Source organism: Lontra canadensis, unplaced genomic scaffold, assembly GCF_010015895.1.
Source record: "Lontra canadensis isolate GAN:19392208 unplaced genomic scaffold, GSC_riverotter_1.0 scaffold7, whole genome shotgun sequence".
Lineage (NCBI taxonomy): Eukaryota > Metazoa > Chordata > Mammalia > Carnivora > Mustelidae > Lontra > Lontra canadensis.
Genome location: NW_022631001.1, coordinates 26,155,666 through 26,174,726, shown reverse-complemented (window position 1 = coordinate 26,174,726; position 19,061 = coordinate 26,155,666). Strand labels below are relative to the sequence as shown.

Below are 19,061 nucleotides of genomic sequence, written 5' to 3'. Positions count from 1 at the left end.
CCAAGCACAACATTGTTTATGGATAGGCTGAGACCAGTACAAAACACCCCTCCATATCCATAGGGATCCTTTCCTTACTTTACTGTGGCCTCTGCCCAAATATCACCTTGTAAACCTTTCCTATATCAAATAGACCCTCCTCAGGGAGCCTGGGATGCCAGTTAAAGCATCTGCCTTCCGTTCAGGTCGTGATCCCTGGTTCCAAGGATTGAGGATGGAGCCCCACGTCAGGCTCCCTGCTGGGCAGGGAGTCTGCCTCTGTTTGTCCCTCTCCCTGCCTCTCTCTCTGCTCCTCCCCCAAACTTATGCTCCTGCTCTCTTTCTCTCTCTCTCAAATAAATAAATAAATAAATGCCCCATCACTTCTTGGCCTTTTGGCTAAGATCAAGTGTAAAACAACAACAACAACAACAACAACAAAACAGCCCTTCTCTATTCCTTTTCCCTGCTTTATTTTTCCAGAGCACTATCACCATATACCTCCGCATTTTTTTTTTCTCCCACCTCCCTGGAATGTCAGCTTCATGAGAGCAGGGACTTGGTCTAGTTCCCTGTTGTAGCCTTAGCACCTAGAACAGTCTAGCACATAGCAGGCACTCAGCGGGTCTCACATTGGTATACTGACCGAAACCCTCCTCCACCCTGCTGGTGTAAGCTGCCATCATCTCAGTCCGGGACTCCTGAAGTCTTCCAGACCCACCCACCCTGCCCACACCCAGTCCCTTCTGCACACAGGAGCCAGGAGATCTTCCAAAATTGCCAATGGAGGGCACCTGGGTGGCTCAGTGGGTTAAGCCTCTGCCTTCAGCTCAGGTCATGATCTCAGGGTCCTGGGATCGAGTCCCGCATCGGGCTCTCTGCTCAGCAGTGAGCCTGCTTCCCCCTCTCTCTGCCTGCCTCTCTGCCTACTTGTGATCTCTCTCAATCTGTGTCAAATAAATTAAAAAAAAAAAAACACCAATGGAATCAGGTCACTCTCCGGATTAAAACTCTTCAATGATCAAATAATTCGATCGTCCCCTGCAGGGACGAGGAATTCTGTGGAAATAGTTTGTGAATTCTGTAGAATTAAGTGTTATTTGGCTGTATTAAGGTGATAAGCCAAGTCGTTTCTCAGAGCCTGAAAAGGGCCATAGCGACTGTCGTGTTAGGAGCAGTTAGCGATGGCCACGTTCCCTGGCTTTGTGCTTTACTGGTGCAGACAAGACTGGATGTTAAAATCAGTGGATGACCGTGCGATGAGGAAAAGGGCATTGTGTCAAAGTATCTTCCCACAAAATATTGACTGCTCACAAAAGGGAGACCTAGCATATGTCGAGAAACCACCTTACCCAAATGATGGCCAGCAGTAAGACATTTGCACGGCACCTACCCCGTGATGTGATAAGCTCTGAAAGGGTCATCACTCCTCTGATTTTCTGGCCCAGATATGCTTTGGTTATGTAAGATGTCAACATCTGGAGAGCCTGGATGCAAAGAACATGGGAACTCTCTTAACTACTTTTGCAATTTTTCTGTTAAGTCAAAGGTTATGCCAAAATACACAGTTAAAAAAATCCAACAGATGTAGTGTCTTACTGGCTATCTTATTAAGCTTCAAGACTGTGTGAGTCTGGAATTTGGGCAAGACCCCGCTGGACGATCCTTCTGCTCCACGGGGCAGTGACTACGGTCACTTAGTAATGTTTAACCTATGTCGGGGATGCTCTTGAACACCCAGAATGGTTTTACTCACAGGCTTGGGTCTTCAGCAGGGGTTGCTGGAAGGCTGGCTTCAGCCAGGCCCCCTCTTCTCTGTGTAGTCCGTGGGCTTCTCAATGCCTCTCTAGCGGGACAGTTAGTCCTCTTACATGGTGGCTCATGGGTCTAAGAGACAATATTCCAAGAAATAGAAAGTAGAAGCTGCTAGTCCCTGTCTTGGTCAGTTTTGGCTGCTGTAACAGAATAGCATAGAGACAGGGTGTTTATTTTTTATTTATTTTTAAAAGATTTTATTATTTGACAGAGAGAGACAGAGAGAGAGGGAACACAAGCAGGGGACGGGGGTGGGAGAGGGAGAAGCAGGCTTCCCACTGAGCAGGGACTCCGATGCAGGGCTTGATCCCAGGACCCTCGGATCATGACCTGAGCTGAAGGCAGATGTTTAACGACTGAGCCACTCAGGCACCCTATTCAGAGTGTTTAAACAACAAAAGTTTATTCCTCACAGTTCTGAAGCCTGAAAGTCCAAAATCAGGGAGTTGGCATGGTGAGTTCTGGGGATGCCCCCCTTCCAGGTTGCAGACTGCCCATTCCTTGCTGTATCCTCACATGGTGGAGAGCAGAGAGGGGAAACAAACTCTCTCATGACACTTATAAGGCCCTTATAACCCTTATAACCCCATCTAACCCTAATCACTTCTCAGAGGGCCCCACCTCCTCATATCATCACATGGTGGGGTCAGGTTCATAGGAATGTTCAACATAGGAATGGTGGAGAGAGGCAAACATTCAGTTCATCATTGTCCCTTAAGGCCTGGAGCCAGAAACTGGCAAAGCATCGGTTTTACCATATTCTACTGGTCAGAGCAGTCACGGAGCCTGTCCACGTTCAAGGGGACGTGACATAGTGCTCACTTCTCAATGGTCCCTTCTCTGTTCCCTTTTTTAACCCCCACATGGGAAAGTGCTCCCCCCACCCCCGCCTCCATTGCACAGGATGAGATTAATCATAACCCTTGGTTCTGGGCATGCTCTCAGCATTGCTTCAGGTGTGACTGCCTTTATAGACTTATTTGTGTCTTTGCTTAGCTTTTCTCAAAAAAGCAATGGAAATCCTATGTTTTTCCTTTTTGCATCATTTATGATTTGTAGACCTGATTCATCACAAAGCTAGGAAGAACTTCTGATGAAAAATCTAAGCTTGTCTCTGGTTGGAATGGGGTAGCATGATCCTCTTATTTCTAAAATATTATATTTCCTTTATTTGCATTATTTGGCAAAACACAGCAGAAATGGAAACAAGGATTGTACTGTCTAAAAGGATTCTGGGGAGAGAAGCTCTGAAGGCTGGTCTCAAAAGTAAACATAGGATGTGGTTTCTTGGCTAAATTTCCTAGAGGTAAGGCAAGAAAATGAGACCATGTATTTGAAGATAGCAAGACAGAGGAAAAAGCAGCACTTTGCAGTTAAATCATCTTGGGTTAAATCCTGACTCCTCCACTTTTTAGCTGTTTTGGAATTCACCTAACTCCCAAGGTCTTGGTTTCCTCATCTGTCTGTTGGGAATAATAATGTCAACACTGTAGTGACTTGTGAGAGTTACAACAGTGTAAGTAACACATCCATTATTCTAATTGGTATAGTGTGGTTCTCAACATATGACTAGTGTGATTATGTAATTAATGTTGTTGAAGGCTCAACTATATACAACACAAAGGCACAGACTTTCTTTGGCAGTATACTTAAGGACCTAAGACTACCACTGGCTTGGTGTTCCTATTTCTGCAAATACCTCTATCGTAGCCATAACTAATATATAGCACTATTTTATGAATATCCTTGTTATTGAAATTTACATAATGGTATCAAATCAGTTGCATCATTCTATATCTTATTTCTCCATTCAACATTTTGTATATTTATATTCAAATACATACAAACCTGTATGTTATATTTAAATAAGGTATACAGTCACATGGTTCAAAAAATCGAAACCGCATAGAAAGTTTATAGAAGAAAGTCTTGGGACACCTGGCTGGCTCGGTTGGAAGAGCATGTGACTCTTGATCTTGGGGTCATGAATTCAAGCACCAAGTTGGGTATTGAGATTACTGAGAAAAAAAAACTTAAAAAAAATTAAAATTAAAAAAATAGAAGAAAGTCGCATCCCTAATCTTGTATCCTCCCAGCAAGGGAGGCTATGTAAAAAAAAAAATTTGTACCTTTCCAGAATTTTCTTTTCTTTTAAGATTTTATTTATTTATTTTTGAGAGAGAGACTGCAATTACATGCACAGGGAGCAAGCGGGGGGTGGGGTGGTGTGGGGGGTTGCGGTGGGGGGCAGAGGGAAAGAGAGAATCTCAAGCAGACTCCCCACTGAGTGCAGAGCCCAATGAGGGGCTCAAACTCACAACCTCCCTCCGAGATCATCACCTGAGCCAAAACCAAGAGTCAGATTCTTAACCAACTGAACCACCCAGGCGCCCCTCAGAATTTTCTTATGAGAAGACATACATTCACCTTCCTCCTTGTTTACACAAAAAAATTCTATGGACACGTTTCTGCACCCTTCCTCTTTCACTTAACAATATACTTGAATGTTTTCCCACATTTGTATACCAAGAGCTTTCTCATTCTTTTATATCAGGTTAAATCCCATTAGGTGAACCCTCATTTATTTAACTGGCCTCTCAATGAAAGACAATTGAGTTGTTTCCTAGACAAAGCCTTGTTTGCCTTACCCTGGTAGATTTATAAAAGGAGTGGGGTGGAGGAGGGAGACACTGTACTTCCCAGGGGGGCTGAGGGTGAGGCCAGGGCAGGTCTTGAGGGAAAGTGGAAAGGAGGAGGTGGGAGGAAAGGTGAAGTCTTACCCAGTTCTCCTGGGGTCTGGTTTTTCTGCTGGATTTTCCTCTGCTGCTCCCACCACCCAATGTGCTCCCTCCTCTGAGTGCATCATGATGCGCCTTCCCGCCTTTCCATAGCTCTAGGCCCCACTCTGCCAGGGTAACTTCCCAAGACCCCTTTGTGTGGGGGGCAGGGTTGTTGAGGTGTGAGAAACTGGGGTCTGGCTCTCTGGGACTGCACCCTCACTGGCTCTCCACATTGTGCCCCCAATGGCACCCCCCTTGCACTCTCATGGCACCCAGTCTAGGACCAAGAGCAGTGACTGCAGGGCTCAGAGGCCTTCAGCTCCTCCCGGGTCAGGATCCCCATCTGCCCTACACTGGGTTGGTGGGGGATGGGCTGAGGCTGGCAGGTACTTCTTCTCTCACTCCCTCCCCTTATCAATCAGCAGACCACATTCCATGGTTCCTGTTGTGCAGATCTGAGAGGGCTTGCAGAACTAGCAGGACCCTCAAACTGTGGACGAAGTACCACCGGTAAAATCTAGAAGGACACATCCAGGGAGGGGTGGTGGCTCCCACCAAGGTCACAGAGCAAGCTAGTGTTGGAGTGCCCTTGGGATGGGGTGAATGGGTCTTGCCTTCTGGCCCAGACCTCTACACTTGCCTTTGGCGTGGCTTGGGGGCCCTCAGGGATAAGCAGGTTGAGGAGGGAGGAAGATCCAGGCTTGGTAGGGAGACAAGAAACTGCGCGGAGAGTCTCCTGGCTGCTGCCTCCCTCTTAGGCCGCATCTACCTCTGATTGCGGCTTTCCAGCAGGAATGGATGGACCGGGCCTGGCCCATGATACAGCTGCTGCTTCCGGTTTTGGTGGCTGCTGCGTGGGGTGCCCAGCCTAGGACTCCATGGGCCGGGACGAACCTGCTCAACATCTGCATGGACGCCAAGCACCATAAGACGAAGCCAGGCCCCGAAGACAAGCTGTATGGTCAGGTGAGGAGGGAGTGGAGTCATGGGTTAGAGAGAGAGGTGACCCTAGAAATGGAAGAAAGCAGAGAAGTGGAAGATCAGCTTTGGGGAGCAATGGAGTCAGGAGGGTGGCTGAAGGGATCCCCAGGGGGACACCAAATCTACTATAGCGGGTAGGTGGATAGTAGTCTCTACTTATACAGGTGAGGAAATAGGAAACGAGGCCCACAGTGGGCACGGATACAATGTGTGTGTGTGTGTGTGTGTGTACGTCCATGCGTACACATAGCGTGGGAATTGAGAGGCTAAACATGAACAGGGGCTAGGACAGAGTTGGGCGGTGCCTTTTCCAGGCTTAACTATGCCCCAGCCCATGGAGCTCAACAACAGGGCTCAGGGGACACAGGTCCTTCAAGGTCACCATGCAGCAAATACAGAGCAACAGTTCAGGTCCTCCACCCCCACTAGGTCCTGAAGACAGTGACAAATCAGATAATGCTGGGAAGACTTCCCAGAACAGGTGCCATCAGCCTTGGCCTTGGGGAATGAGTAAGAGTTTTCCAGGAAGACAAAGCAGGAAAGGGCAGCCTGGCAGAGAACAGCTTGTACCCGGGTGGAAAGGGGATGGCAGAGGCAGTGATGAGCTTAGTGTGACCAGAGCCAAGGATGCTGCTGCCCACAGAGAAGGGGAGGCCAGGGGACCCCCCGAAGCAGCTCGGAACCCAGGGGCTAGAAGTGAAGAGTGGGAAGCCCAGAGCCCCATGACTTCTGAGTCATTTCCCATTTTTTGTTTGCATCGTGTGTGTGTGCGCGCACGTGTGCGCGCACACACCCACCCACCCACCCACCCACACACACTCCCGCTAAAATATACGTAATATAAAAGTTGCTATTTTAAGCATTTCTAAATGTTGGGTTCGATGGCCATTCATACTGTTGTCCCCACCACCATCCATCTCCAGAACTTTTTCTCTTCCAAAACTGAAAGATTATTTCATTTTCAGAACTTTTAAAGTTCTAGATGGTGCTTCTAAGACCCCTCGGGAGCACTTCCTCTTTGCAAGAAACGGGATGCAGACTTTTGAGGAGCCTTTTGATTGTAATTCTGAGGCACAGGGGTTGTATGGGGAGTGCTTGTCTGTGTCGAGCCCCTACTAGAGGCCAGCAAGTGCCTGTCAGTATAATCACCCCCTCCTGGAGGCAGGAACTGCTGACACTGATTGGCAGGCCAGGGACAAGGTGCACGGGGGTCCTGGAGAACCCCCAGGAGTTGGGGCATCTGAGGAGGGGTATGTGTGAACTCAGGGAGGCCTGGAAGCACGTTTGATGTCAGCTGTGCTGGGGGTGGGCTAGGTTGTTGGACTGGGGTAGGTTTGGTTCCATCCACCCTCTTGGATTTTCCTTGTTTCTCCTGAGTGCCCAGACCTGTCCCATGCCCCTGTTGCTTGACCCTGGGTGCTATAGTTCATCGCAGAGATTTTAAGCGACTGGCTCGTAATCACTCAGCTCTGGAGTCCCAGCTTGGAATTATTTCTACAGAGAAAACTTCACACTTTCATTGTCTTTCCTGCTTTGAATTACCTCTCTGGGATGGCCTCCCATATGGAGTCAGGTCCACACCGGGGTTCATGTGCAGGCCATTATGCCCTCTGTCGCCCACCACTTTCTGGACCTATGTGGAGTCCCCTAGCTTGGGGGTCCAGACCCTAGGAGAGCCAGATCAGTGCCCTTCCTCTCTGCTCTTACCATAGCTTGAGGCCAGGCTCTTCTACCTGCCCTGAGTTAAAATCTTGATCCCACCATTTACCAGGGGTACAGCTTACGTAAACTCTGTAACGGTTGAATGAATGATGTTTTTACTAGAGTGCTGAGGGCATAAAGTGCAAAAGCCTCAGGGACTTTGCACTTGCTGTTTTCTGTGCCTACCATGTTCTGTGTCTTCCCCCTGCCCCTGACTAAAGCCATAAACTCCATGAAAGCAGAGATTTTTTTTTTTAAGATTTTATGTATTTGACAGAGAGAAACACAGCGAGAGAGGGAACACAAGCAGACGGAATGGGAGAAGGAGAAGCAGGCCTCCTGCCGAGCAGGTAGCCCGATGAGGGGCTTGAACCCAGGACCATGGGATCATGACCTGAGCCGAAGGCAGAGGTTAAAGACTCAGCTTAAAGACTGAGCCACCTAGGCGTCCCAAGGCAGAGATTTGATCTGTTTTGTTCACAGATGTATTCTCGGCCCAGCACGATGTGGGATTGATCAAAAGTACTTAGTTAATATTGGCTGGAGGCAAAATGAGTAATATAAATAACGCGAATCACGTGAAATAATTTAGAAGCATGAAAATAATTGCTCCCCCAGACAGTGGTTCCCAGGCCTCCCACATCCCCTGTTTTACTCTCTGTTAAAAAACTGTTACAACTGCCTCAAACCCAAGAGCCAGGCATCGTGATGCCCTCCCCAGCAAGTGTTCCTCTGGATGCCCCACCTGGGGCAGAGGAGTCAGAAGATGGAGGAGACCGCTGTGGGGCGGGTGGGCACTTAGTCGGTGTCTTCCCCACGCAGTGCATTCCCTGGAAAGAGAAAGCCTGCTGCTCAGTCAGCACCAGCCAGGAGCTGCACAAGGACACCTCCCTCCTGTACAACTTCACCTGGGAGCACTGCGGCAAGATGGAGCCCGCCTGCAAGCGCCACTTTATCCAGGACAACTGTCTCTATGAGTGCTCCCCCAACCTGGGGCCCTGGATCCGGGAGGTATGGGACACTGCCTCTCCCCACCCCACCGCTGCAGCTGCCATCCAGCTCCATCAGGGCTGTGGCAGGTGATGTCCCATCCCATCTGCATGTCCCATCCGCTGAGCGCTGAGTGAGCCCTCCCTCCTCACCTCCCACCAGGTGAATCAGAGCTGGCACAAGGAGCGCTTCCTGCATGTGCCCCTGTGCCAAGAGGACTGCCAGCAACGGTGGGAGGACTGTCGCAGCTCCTACACCTGCAAGAACAACTGGCACCAGGGCTGGGACTGGACCTCAGGTGAGGGGGGTGGCGGGTGGGCACGGAGGAGGGGTTTGAGGATCTGGGGTGGCCAGAAACCAGCTTCGGGCCCGGGGGCTGAATGTCTGCGTCCACCCTCTCTGCCTGCAGGTATTAACAAGTGTCCAGCCGGGACCACCTGCCGTACCTTTGAGACCTACTTTCCCATACCTGCAGCCCTGTGTGAGGGCCTCTGGAGTCACTCCTACCAGGCCAGCAACTACAGCCGCTGCATCCAGATGTGGTTCAGCCCAGCCCAAGGCAACCCCAATGAGGAGGTGGCGAGGTTCTATGCCATGGCCCTGAGTGCTGGGGCCCTGCCCCGAGGGGTGGAGCCTCTCCTGCTCAGCCTGGCCCTGATGCTGCAGCTCCGGCTCCTGGGCTGAGCCCCTGTCACTGCGGACACCTGCCCATCTCCCTTGTCCGCACCCAGCCTGGGTGACCTGGCCTCGGCCCAGCTCAGCACTCTCAGATGCGGGGACCTCACAATGCCCTAGTTATTGGTTCTTGATCCAAGATGAGTCATATGGGGTTCCTCTGATGGCCTATTTTCATAGATCCGTGTGTATCTTGTGTCTTGTACGTAATTTGGGGATGAGTGGGTTGGAGGGACAGCCTTACCGCTTTATCATTCCTCCTAAGAGGCCCAAGGAGGTACTGGGAATAGCTGGAAGTTCACCAGCAAGTAGGAGGTAGAAGCTGACCCCTTAGTCTGAAGCTCTTCTTCACCAGGCTTCCCTCCATGCCAAGTTCATCAGTCCCACACCACAAGGGGCTAAGGGGATGGGTGGAGAGAAGGTGGGCAGAGATGACAGATAAGTTCTCAGGCTCCTGGTAATAAAGAAAGCCTCTTTCCCTTTCCTTCCCTTACTAGATGTGGACTAGGGTGGAGATACTGGTGGTGGTAGTGGGTAAGGAGGCCCAATGATGAACAACTACATTGCTTCCCTTTTTTAAAGGGATAATTGCTGGGCAGAGGGAGAGGGAGAGAAAGTCTCAAGCAGACTCCACACTGAGTACAGAGCATGATGTGGGGCTCCATCCCAGGACCCTGAGATCATGACCTGAGCAGAAACCAAGAGTTGGATGCCCACGCGACTGAGCCACCCAGGTGCCCCCGCAGTGGGTAATCTTATGCATGATAGAATGTTACACATGAATTCCAGAAAAGGCGTTTCTAAGTCAAGAAGTAGATGGAGTTACAATTTTGAGTTACAACTCTACAACTGTATCAGTGGGCCCCCCCCCCCCAACTAGGGATAAGAGTGCCTGCTTCCTGCCGCCTTGCCAAAGGATAGAGTCAAACTTCTGATTTCCTACTAAGCTGACTTTTGTTTTGTCAAACTGATAGATACGAAAAGACCATCTTGGTGTGGCTTTCATGCACCAGGTGTCTTTTTTTTTTTTTAAGATTTTATTTATTTATTTGACAGACAGAGATCACAAGTAGGCAGAGAGGCAGGCAGAGAGAGAGGGAGGGGGAAGCTCCCTGCTGAGCAGAGAGCCCGATGTGGGGCTCGATCCCAGGACCCCGGGACCATGACCTGAGCCGAAGGCAGAGGCTTTAACCTACTGAGCCACCCAGGCGCCCCCATGCACCATGTGTCTTATCATGAGAACACAGTTTCTAAGATCTTCCTTATTGATCTACTGAGATTTGGCCCATTCTTTTCCACTGCAGGGCAGTATTCCAGCCTATGTAGTATATGTCACATCTAACTCAGTCTCCTACTGATGGGTATTTGAAGGAGAGGGGTTCTTTGAGAACCTTGACATTTTTGAAAAGCACAGGCCAATTCCATTATAGAATATCCCTCATTTAGAGTTTATGGGTTTCTTCCTTATTAAATCAAGGTCATACATTTTTGGCATGAATAGCCCCAAGGCAACACTGGGTCTTTCTCAGTGCATCATAACAGAAGGCATATGGGGGTGAGCTCACTCACTCCCGAGGGTGAGATTGGATCTGTCAGGTTTCTCCACTACTTCTTCCCCCTTCCCCCTTGTAATATGTAAGTATGATACAGGCAGATACTTGAGAACTGAAGATATCCTATTCACCACCATATTGGCACCCACAAATTTTGCCATCTGATGGACATTTTTAAAAAGTAAAATAAACACCAAAAATGTCTTATGCGGCAACACCTCGCCAACCCTTTAACCCATGGTATCTGTTGGAGAGACCAGACTTCAATGGCATAGAGACCCCTGCCCCGCCCTGCCCCCCACTGACTGACTTAGACTGACCTAGAGCTCATTTCCATCATTCTGTTCCACACCCCATAGGTGAGCTCCATTCATGCTTCTCACACACTTTGTGCCAGCAATTCTCTTTCTGCGTTCCTGGAATGTTCCTTTGTTCTCTGCAGGCTAGCTCCTTGTAGCCACTTAGATTTCAACCTATGATTCCCCGCTAACATGACTTCTGACCACCAACCAAACAAGGTCATCCAGGCACTTTCTTATCACATGGATCTCCTGCCTTTGTACAGATACCTATCATCTGCTGTGTTTATCATCTGCTCTTCCCCAACAAAACAGACACTCATGAGGAGTCTATGGGAGCCCAGGGAGGTTAGAGAAGGCTTCCAGGGGAGTAATGTCTGCCAAACAGAAAATGGCGGGAGGACCAGCACTCGGCTCAGCAAGGACAAAGGCTTGGTAGGATGGAAGTGGAAGGAGAAGTTTCTAGGAGGCTGAAATAGAAGTTAAGAAGGCAAGGGCAGGAACTGAGGCCAGAGGAGAAACACTGTATTTGTGCAATCCTTAGGTTGATGCCCTGAGGGCCTCTCACAGAGCTTTCCTTTCTCCCTTCGTGGAAGAACCTGGTTTGGAATGGGACTCAGGTCTGAACTGTAGCCTTTCTTGGCTGCCTGGGAACTGCAGTTTCCACAGCTGAGAAAACAGGGGGTGGGCTAGCAGCAGGCAGGAAAAGCTCCAGTTTCACCCACCCCGACTCCACGCAGGCCGGCCTGCACCGGCCAAACACCCTCCTGTTATCCTTGGTCACAGCACAGCCTACAGATTGGGGGCTACAGGATGCCCATGGCTCACCTGGCTGATAGTAAACTTCCGGTCCAGGCTCAAAGGTGGCCGCTTCACCCTGTTCCTCCCCGCAGGTCACACAGCCCCCGCACTCTCATCCCAGATTCAGAGGAGGGTGACTCCCCACAGAGCAGAACTCCACGCCCATCTCCCCTCCCCTTAGCTGGTGACTTATGAAGCCCTCAGGGCCCAGGTCCTTCTCCTAGTGGAGAGGCCACAAAGCCCAGTTAATGATCAGTCCCCAGGTCAGGGGTGGAGGATGCCAGGTAGGGGCAAGTCCCATCTAGACGAGTTCCCTCCTTCAGGCATTCCTAGATCTTTGGTCATTCTTCTCCAATCAGAAGAAGGTCGCCTGGTCTTATAAAGCCGGGAGAGAGGTCTGAAGGGTCCAAGGGCCCTTCGCCTGCTGAGGTTTTCCAAGGCCTTAACCCTCCCTGCTCTTCACAAGATTCAGGTAAGGCTCGCTTTGAGGGAGAGGTAAAGCAGGGCTGGGGGTGGGGGTGAGGGTGGGGGTGGGAGTCTCCTGGGAGTCCATTTCATTCCATGCCCTTCAGGGCTCAGCTGCTTTCCCAGCAAACCCATTCACCTCCTGTCCCAAGTGGCCTTCCCCATGGTACCGAGGCCCCATTTTCCTTAAACTTCTATTGCTGTCCCTAGGCTGATGGCTGCTATATCTGTATCCAACCTGTACCCCTCCCCGGGGCTTTTGCCTCTATGATCACTTCTCCCTGGGTTGCATACAGGCACTGCGACAAAATGGAGCTCAGCTTCTTCTTGCCCAAATCTGCTCCTCTCCTTTTCCCTTTCCCCAGCAGTGGTACCATCATGGTAAAAGGAAGACTTCGGTCCTTGGGTGGGGTGGCCGCGGTGGGAAGGGCCTACAGGAGACCTGACTCTCAGATGCTGGAGAAGGGACACCTGTGTGGTTGGCTACAGGGGCAAAGAGAGGGGGGCCGCAGCCTAGGAGCAACTGAGGCTCTGGGCTGCTGAATGTCTGATTTTGCCGCTGGTGACGCCTGGGACTGATGAGGTTGGAGGAGTTGGCGGATCTCTACTTTGGGGACTAGGTAGCTCTTTACTCTCTACAGCTGGCTGGGAGCCTGGAAGCTTGCACTCCAGCCCTTGCCCTACAGTTGGTTCTGTCCTTATTTTCTGGATCTCATTCTCATCTATATAAGAAGGACAGGGGTTAGAAGTGGACCAGATTATTTTAAAGGATCCCAGCATCTCAGGCTGCAAGGTTTTATCAGCCCTGAGTTTGGGGGAGAAAATGGGGTAAGTGGGACTTGGGGACTGGCCTTAGGCCTGCACTAAGAATCCACCCTCTTCCACCTACCCACCTCCCATGGAGGCCTGGCTAGTGCCTGATGTAGGAAAGATGTTAGGGTTCAAAGCCAACGGCCAAGAACGAATTCTTGAGATGTCTTTGGTGCAAAGGTGATTTTATTCCAGCACGGGGATAGGACCTGTGGGCAGAAAGAGCTGTACCGGGGTCATGAGGAGTAGCCCACTATATACTTTCAGGTTGGGAGGGGGTTAGAGATAGCATAAGTCTCTTAGGAATTTTGGAGGCAAGTTTTCCAGGACGTTGAGGGGGCTCGCTATTGTTGGGAAAAGGTCATTTATTACCACCTAATAAAACCTTAGTTGTGAGACCCTTCAGATGTATATCGGTGGGCCATATGCATGGGGGATGATTGTCAACATGTATCTTGGTGAGGGTTAGAGATAAAGGAAATTTCTAAAGCAATATTTATAGGCTAAAGTAGACTTACAGGATCCTGGAGGGATGGCGGGGGATGGGGGTGTATGTAGGGGGGCTAGGAGTGCCTTTTGCCCTTAGCAAAGTATTAACATGGAGACAGTTGAATCCCTACAGGAATGTCACTTTGCCTGTTTCAGGGACTTATCAATGGGGTGTAGGTAGTAAGGAAATTAAATATTTTATTTTATTTTATTTATTTATTTGACAGAGAGAGATCACAAGTAGGCAGAGAGGCAGGCACAGGGAGAGGGGGAAGCAGGTTCCCTGCTGAGCAGAGAGCCCGATGCAGGGCACGATCCCAGGACCCTGAGATCATGACCCGAGCTGAAGGCAGAGGTTTAACCCATTGAGCCACCCAGGCGCACCCCGGAAATTAAATAATTTTTCTTCTGCCTTTGTTTCCCACATCAGTGCCCACAATAATTAGCGTGCAATAATTAACCGGTGAGCGGCCTTCGCCCGATCCCAGGCCCCCCTCCTGGGCCACATTCCCTGCTGCCTGCCCTACTGCCGGTCTCCTAGGCCACTAAACCTCGGCTGTGCTCCAGAGTAGGGCAAGGGGGACTGTGGAGCCGAGCAGAAGCCTGAGCGGGACCAGGAACACTTCTTCTCCCAGGTATGCCACTCCCCACCCCTTCAGTAGAGGCAACACACCCCACAGAGCTCCCAGCAGGTGTTAAAGAATTTGCCAAAGAGGGAGGATCCATTTTTGCCTAAATCCCAGAGAATTCAAAGGTGGAGGCTGAGGGCCCAGAGCGGAGCAGGGGCCTGCCCAAGGTTAAAACGTAAGTTAGTGTCCCCCCCACCCCCCGAACTAGAACTGATGGGCTCCTGCCTCTTCGCACACTGCCCTTCATAGCGCGCTTCAAGTTTGGGGCCCTTACGTGGGGTGGGGGGTAATGTGTTCAGGGTGATGAGGGCGATGGTGGCTATTGGGGGAAGGGAAGAGAGTTGCATCGAGGTCTGAAGTGGGGACTAGGAATGTGGGAAGTGGCTTACAGAGTGATGGAGGCTGCATGGAGAAGAGAGCTCTGGCTCTAGAAAACAACCAGAGCAAGCAGAACCGCTGACCGACCAGGTGGGGCCCAAGGACCCCGGGCTTTCTGAGTCTCCACCCCAGGCCCTCCTGGGAACCTGGGCACAGGGAAGATGCAGGGGACAAAGCTGAAGGAGCTCTGGACTCCAGGGGCCTGAATCAGACTTGGGTGGTCCCTGCTCCGTGAGGTGGGCACACCCCTCAACCTGGGCCAACAATTGCACAATCCATGCCCAGCGGACCGTCATTTAGTGGGGGTTTCTCCCCTACATTTAATCCTCAGAGGAGGACACTAAACCCAAGAAAATATGAGTTCTTTTGTCCCACAGTAAAGCAGGAGGTGCCGTTAGGGCTGAGATCGCCAACAGGCTGATCTGGCCTCCTGTGCTCTAAATTAGCTGCTAGTCTGTGTTTCTCCAAAGAGTCACCTGGTTCTCCAGAGAGTACAGATTTGTCCTGTGCCCTCGCAGGTCAGTGAGTGATTGGGTCATGAAAAGAGTGATTGGGTCCTGGAACAAGTGAAAAGCCGGGGAGAGAATGAATGAACATTGGAATAAACAGAGTAGCAGAATCTTGGACGGTGGGAAGGTGAGGCGCAAGTTGGGGAGTGAGGCAGGAGTTCAGTTCCAGGTTCCCCAACCCTGCGGGGCACTCAGCCTGGAGGCGGCCTGCTCAGGCCCCCTCCAGGAGGCCCAGGAAGAAGCCCAAGTTCTCCAGGACACGGGGCGCTGTGGAGACGAGGCACCTTTGAGCAGAGGGGCGCATATGCTTTTGGGAACTGTGGGAAACAAATGCCAAATTTTAGGAGAGCCCAGGTACCAGGTGCCTGGTGACTGGTGGGTGAGGGAACAGTCAGTCGCCTCCCAAGGTTCAGGGTCTGAGCTCAGAGGGCTGAGGGGTGCTGTGAAGGTGGAAGGGAGGCCAGCTCTGTGGCCAGGGGTTGGGAACCTACCAAGGCCTGGAGGCTGTCCAGCTGGCTGCCGACGCCTGCCCCCAGCCCTCCAGTGCCCTGTGACAATGACCCATGTTACAGGACCTCTGGGAGAAACCAGATGATGAGGCTGGGGGTTGGTTGTTTCTGTTTTTGTTTTTAGAGAGGGAGAGGGGGAGGGAAGGGACAGAGGGAGGGGAAGAGAGAGAATCACAAACAGGCTCCACTCCGCAGAGCCCAACGTGGGCCTCCATCTCAGGTCCCTGAGATCACAACCTGAGCCAAAATCAGAATCAGACGTTTAAAGGACTGAGCCTCCCAGGAGCCCCTTGTTTGTTTGTTTGTTTGTTTGTTTGTTTCTAAACACAGATCTGCTGCTTATCTGGAGTTCCAAAACTAAGATTATTGTCAAGGTTTGCACAAAGTGATTTGGTGTCAAAATCTGACCTAAAAATCAATGTGAGGTTATTAGAGTTTTAATGTAACCCACCAGTGTAATGATTTTACCACAGAATGTGTGCTTGATTGTTGAGTGCATGTAAATCATATTACCTTTTACCAAATCCTAAATATTTTAAGTTTTGAAACATTTGTCTCCAAAGATTTCAAGCAAGGGACTGTGGACCTATGGCAATCTCTTGGCTGTTTCTGCATTTTGCCCAAACCCATCTCTTAGTTTTATCACTTGACTCCTTCCACTTGGAGAAGTCAGTAACTTGTGTGACCCCAGCAAGGACTGTCCCGGGGTGGTATCTGAGTCCATTCCTCCCTGAGGCTGGGAAGACTAAGGGGTAGGGGTGGGGCGGGATGGCCCCAGGTTTCATGGAGACTCCACCTACCTGGGGCTGTTACCACCCACCGGGAGGCCCCACCTCTACCTTTCTTGGTGCCACTGACCACAGCTCTTCCTTCAGAGACTGACATGGCCCAGCGGGTGACAACACAGCTGCTGCTCCTTCTGGTGGGGGTGGCCGCAGTATGGGCGGCCCGGTCCAGGACTGAGCTTCTCAATGTCTGTATGGACGCCAAGCACCACAAGGAAAAGCCAAGCCCGGAGGACGAGCTGCATAAGCAGGTGGGCCGAGGGCCAGTCTGGGGTGGGGAGGAGCTGATTCAGAAAGAAGAAGGGGAGAATAGAGCTTCTGAGCGCTTCCATGGTAGAGGCAGGAAGACCACCTGAGAGGCCTTGAGAGTCTGTACTATGGTGGGCAACCATCTGTTTACCACATGCTCTGATGCCAAAAGCTCAGTGTCTTGGCTGTTGCATTTCCATGTTACACAAACCCGGATTCTCTAGAGAGGAGCCTGGGAAATAACCCTGGAGAGACCCAGCCCAGTGGCTGATGTTGATTTCAGATTTTGGACTGGAACTGACCCCTCTAAGAGTCTTGAGAGGAGGAAGTACCCAGAGCACACAGTGGCTTCTTTCCTGCCAGCCCCTAGCAGCTCGAGAAAAGTGGATTTCTCATAGGCACGTGGCTGGGTGTGAGGTGCCTTGATTCACACACCTAGCAAACATTTCCCCTGGGGCTCTTGACCTTTTTGGTGGACCTGAGGTCTCCTTTCTATGGCAATTGTTTTACCACAACCCATTTCATATCCTGAACCTGTCTACATGTTAAGAAAAATCCATATGATGCCATAACTGTAAAGAAAACACAAAAAGGAAGCTGCTTGCAAAATGCATTCCAGTATGTTGGCATTCATTTTGACCTCATTAGGAGACAGTGACCACGTTGCTTTGAATCACTAAGTCTACAGGTGAGCGATGGTGTAACTTGGATACTTGCAGCAGCCTTGACTTTAACTTCTTCAGCCTATATATTGTTTTTTTTTTTTTTAGATTTTATTCATTTATTTGACAGAGAGAGAGAGATCACAAGTAGGCAGAGAGGCAGAGAGAGAGAGAGAGAGGGAAGCAGGCCCCCCACTGAGCAGAGAGCCCGATGCAGGACTCGATCCCAGGACCCCGGCATCACGACCCGAGCTGAAGGCAGAGGCCCAACCCACCAAGCCACCCAGGCGCCCTATTGTTTTTAAAGTGCACATTTTAGGGGCGTTTGGGTGGCTCAGTCGGTTGAGGCTCTGATTCTTGATTTCAGCTCAGGTCATGATGTCGGAGTCATGGATCCAGCCCCACGTCGGGCTCCCCTCTGAGTGGGATTCTCTCTCTCCTCCTCCCTCCGCCCCCTACCTGGCCTCCACAACCCCTTTCATGCATGTGTGTGTGCATGTTCCCACTCTAAAAATAAATAAAGTGCATGTTTTAATATTTTGCTTTTATACTGAATTCTAAGCTATGGGTTTCCATTAATTCAGTGTTTTGAGTAATTAGATCTGTTCTGTAATTAGATCTGTTCTGAGGTTCCAATCTATTTGACTTGCTTCCTCACTTTCAGGTCTTTTGTGACCTTCTCTGTGAGGCATCTCTGACCCTTCTATAAAAGTGCAATTCCCCATCCCTCTCTCCTGCTTAATCTCTTTCCAAAGCAGGTATCCCGTGAGAAGTGTTCATTGTCACGTCTCTGCTCTCTGGGTTCGAGGAAGTAGGAGCTCAATAAAGGTTTGAATTAGTGAATTTCGTAATGCCTGCACTGCTCCCGAAGAGGGTCCTCTCGTGGCAAGCATTGCCCTGGAAGGCTGACTGCTTTGGGGGATCAAAGACTAAAAGGGGCGAGGCTGCACGTGGGAATATTGTGGCCCTGCTGGGCATGGGAGTTAGTGCCTGTGTCTTCCCCACCCAGTGCAGCCCCTGGAAGAAGAATTCCTGCTGCTCCACCAACACCAGCCAGGAAGCCCATAAGGATATTTCCTACCTGTACAGATTCAACTGGAACCACTGCGGACATATGACACCTGCCTGCAAGCGCCACTTCATCCAGGACACCTGCCTGTATGAGTGCTCCCCTAACCTGGGGCCCTGGATCCAGGAGGTATGAGTGTCCTCCCTGGACCCCCATATTTACAGAGGGACTGAGCAGCTGAGAATTGTGAACCTGAGCCCCTTTTCACTACCGACCTCTCCCAGGTGAACCAGAGCTGGCGCAAGGAGCGCATCCTTGACGTACCCCTGTGCAAAGAGGACTGTCAGCAATGGTGGGAGGACTGTCGCACCTCCTACACCTGCAAGAACAACTGGCACCAGGGCTGGGACTGGACCTCCGGTGAGGGTCTGGGGGGGGGCAGGGAGGGAGAGATATGGGGGTGGAGGTATGGGGGGTAGGGCTGGCATAGGAATGTTTGGGGCTGTGGGCTTGGTGGAAGCGAAGCTAGTTCTGGGCCCAGTGGCTGAAGGTCTCCCTCCCATCTTCCCTACAGGCTATAACCGGTGCCCAGCAGGAGCTGCCTGCCTTCCCTTCCATTTCCACTTCCCCACACCTGCTGCTCTGTGCAGTGAAATCTGGACTCATTCCTACCAGGCCAGCAACTACAGCCGAGGGAGTGGCCGCTGCATCCAGATGTGGTTTGACCCAGCCCAGGGCAACCCCAACGAGGAGGTGGCGAGGTTCTATGCCATGGCCATGAGTGCTGGGGCCCTGCCCCGAGGGGTGGAGCCTCTCCTGCTCAGCCTGGCCCTGATGCTGCAGCTCGGGCTCCTGGGTTGAGCTCCTTTTACTCTCTGATACCTGCACAGCCCTGCCCTGTTGAGCCCCAAAGCTCCTAGCCATTCACCTCCTATTCCTCGGCCAGGGATGGGGCTCTGACCGACACTTTGAATAAACCAGACACCCACCAGG

The 19,061-nt window shown here is 51.0% G+C and overlaps 2 protein-coding genes across 5 annotated transcripts; both read left to right on the top strand.

Moving 5' to 3' along the window:
• The first annotated feature begins 5,368 nt into the window (after positions 1-5,368).
• LOC116865272 (folate receptor gamma-like) lies at positions 5,369-8,930 on the top strand. Its single transcript, XM_032853556.1, has 4 exons — positions 5,369-5,540; positions 8,079-8,267; positions 8,409-8,544; positions 8,656-8,930. The coding sequence occupies exons 1-4, from the start codon at positions 5,373-5,375 to the stop codon at positions 8,928-8,930; spliced, it is 768 nt and encodes a 255-aa protein (XP_032709447.1). The 5' UTR covers positions 5,369-5,372.
• A 2,889-nt stretch (positions 8,931-11,819) lies between these two features.
• LOC116865101 (folate receptor alpha-like) lies at positions 11,820-19,061 on the top strand. 4 transcript variants are annotated; one of them, XM_032853201.1, is made up of 7 exons: positions 11,820-12,046; positions 13,769-13,801; positions 13,906-13,973; positions 16,239-16,399; positions 18,069-18,257; positions 18,353-18,488; positions 18,643-19,061. In XM_032853201.1, the coding sequence occupies exons 4-7, from the start codon at positions 16,247-16,249 to the stop codon at positions 18,927-18,929; spliced, it is 765 nt and encodes a 254-aa protein (XP_032709092.1). In that variant the 5' UTR covers positions 11,820-12,046; positions 13,769-13,801; positions 13,906-13,973; positions 16,239-16,246; the 3' UTR covers positions 18,930-19,061. The 4 variants fall into 4 exon arrangements, with proteins under 4 accessions (XP_032709092.1, XP_032709093.1, XP_032709091.1 ...); XM_032853202.1 differs by lacking the exon at positions 13,769-13,801; XM_032853200.1 differs by having other exon boundaries at positions 13,769-13,973.

Coding starts and splice junctions, on each gene's coding strand:
- LOC116865272 (XM_032853556.1), top strand. CDS start 5,373: ATGGACCGGGCCTGGCCCATGATACAGCTGCTGCTTCCGGTTTTGGTG. Junction 5,541..8,078: donor AAGACAAGCTGTATGGTCAG/GTGAGGAGGGAG, acceptor TTCCCCACGCAG/TGCATTCCCTGGAAAGAGAA. Junction 8,268..8,408: donor TGGGGCCCTGGATCCGGGAG/GTATGGGACACT, acceptor ACCTCCCACCAG/GTGAATCAGAGCTGGCACAA.
- LOC116865101 (XM_032853203.1), top strand. CDS start 16,247: ATGGCCCAGCGGGTGACAACACAGCTGCTGCTCCTTCTGGTGGGGGTG. Junction 16,400..18,068: donor AGGACGAGCTGCATAAGCAG/GTGGGCCGAGGG, acceptor TTCCCCACCCAG/TGCAGCCCCTGGAAGAAGAA. Junction 18,489..18,642: donor GGGCTGGGACTGGACCTCCG/GTGAGGGTCTGG, acceptor TCTTCCCTACAG/GCTATAACCGGTGCCCAGCA.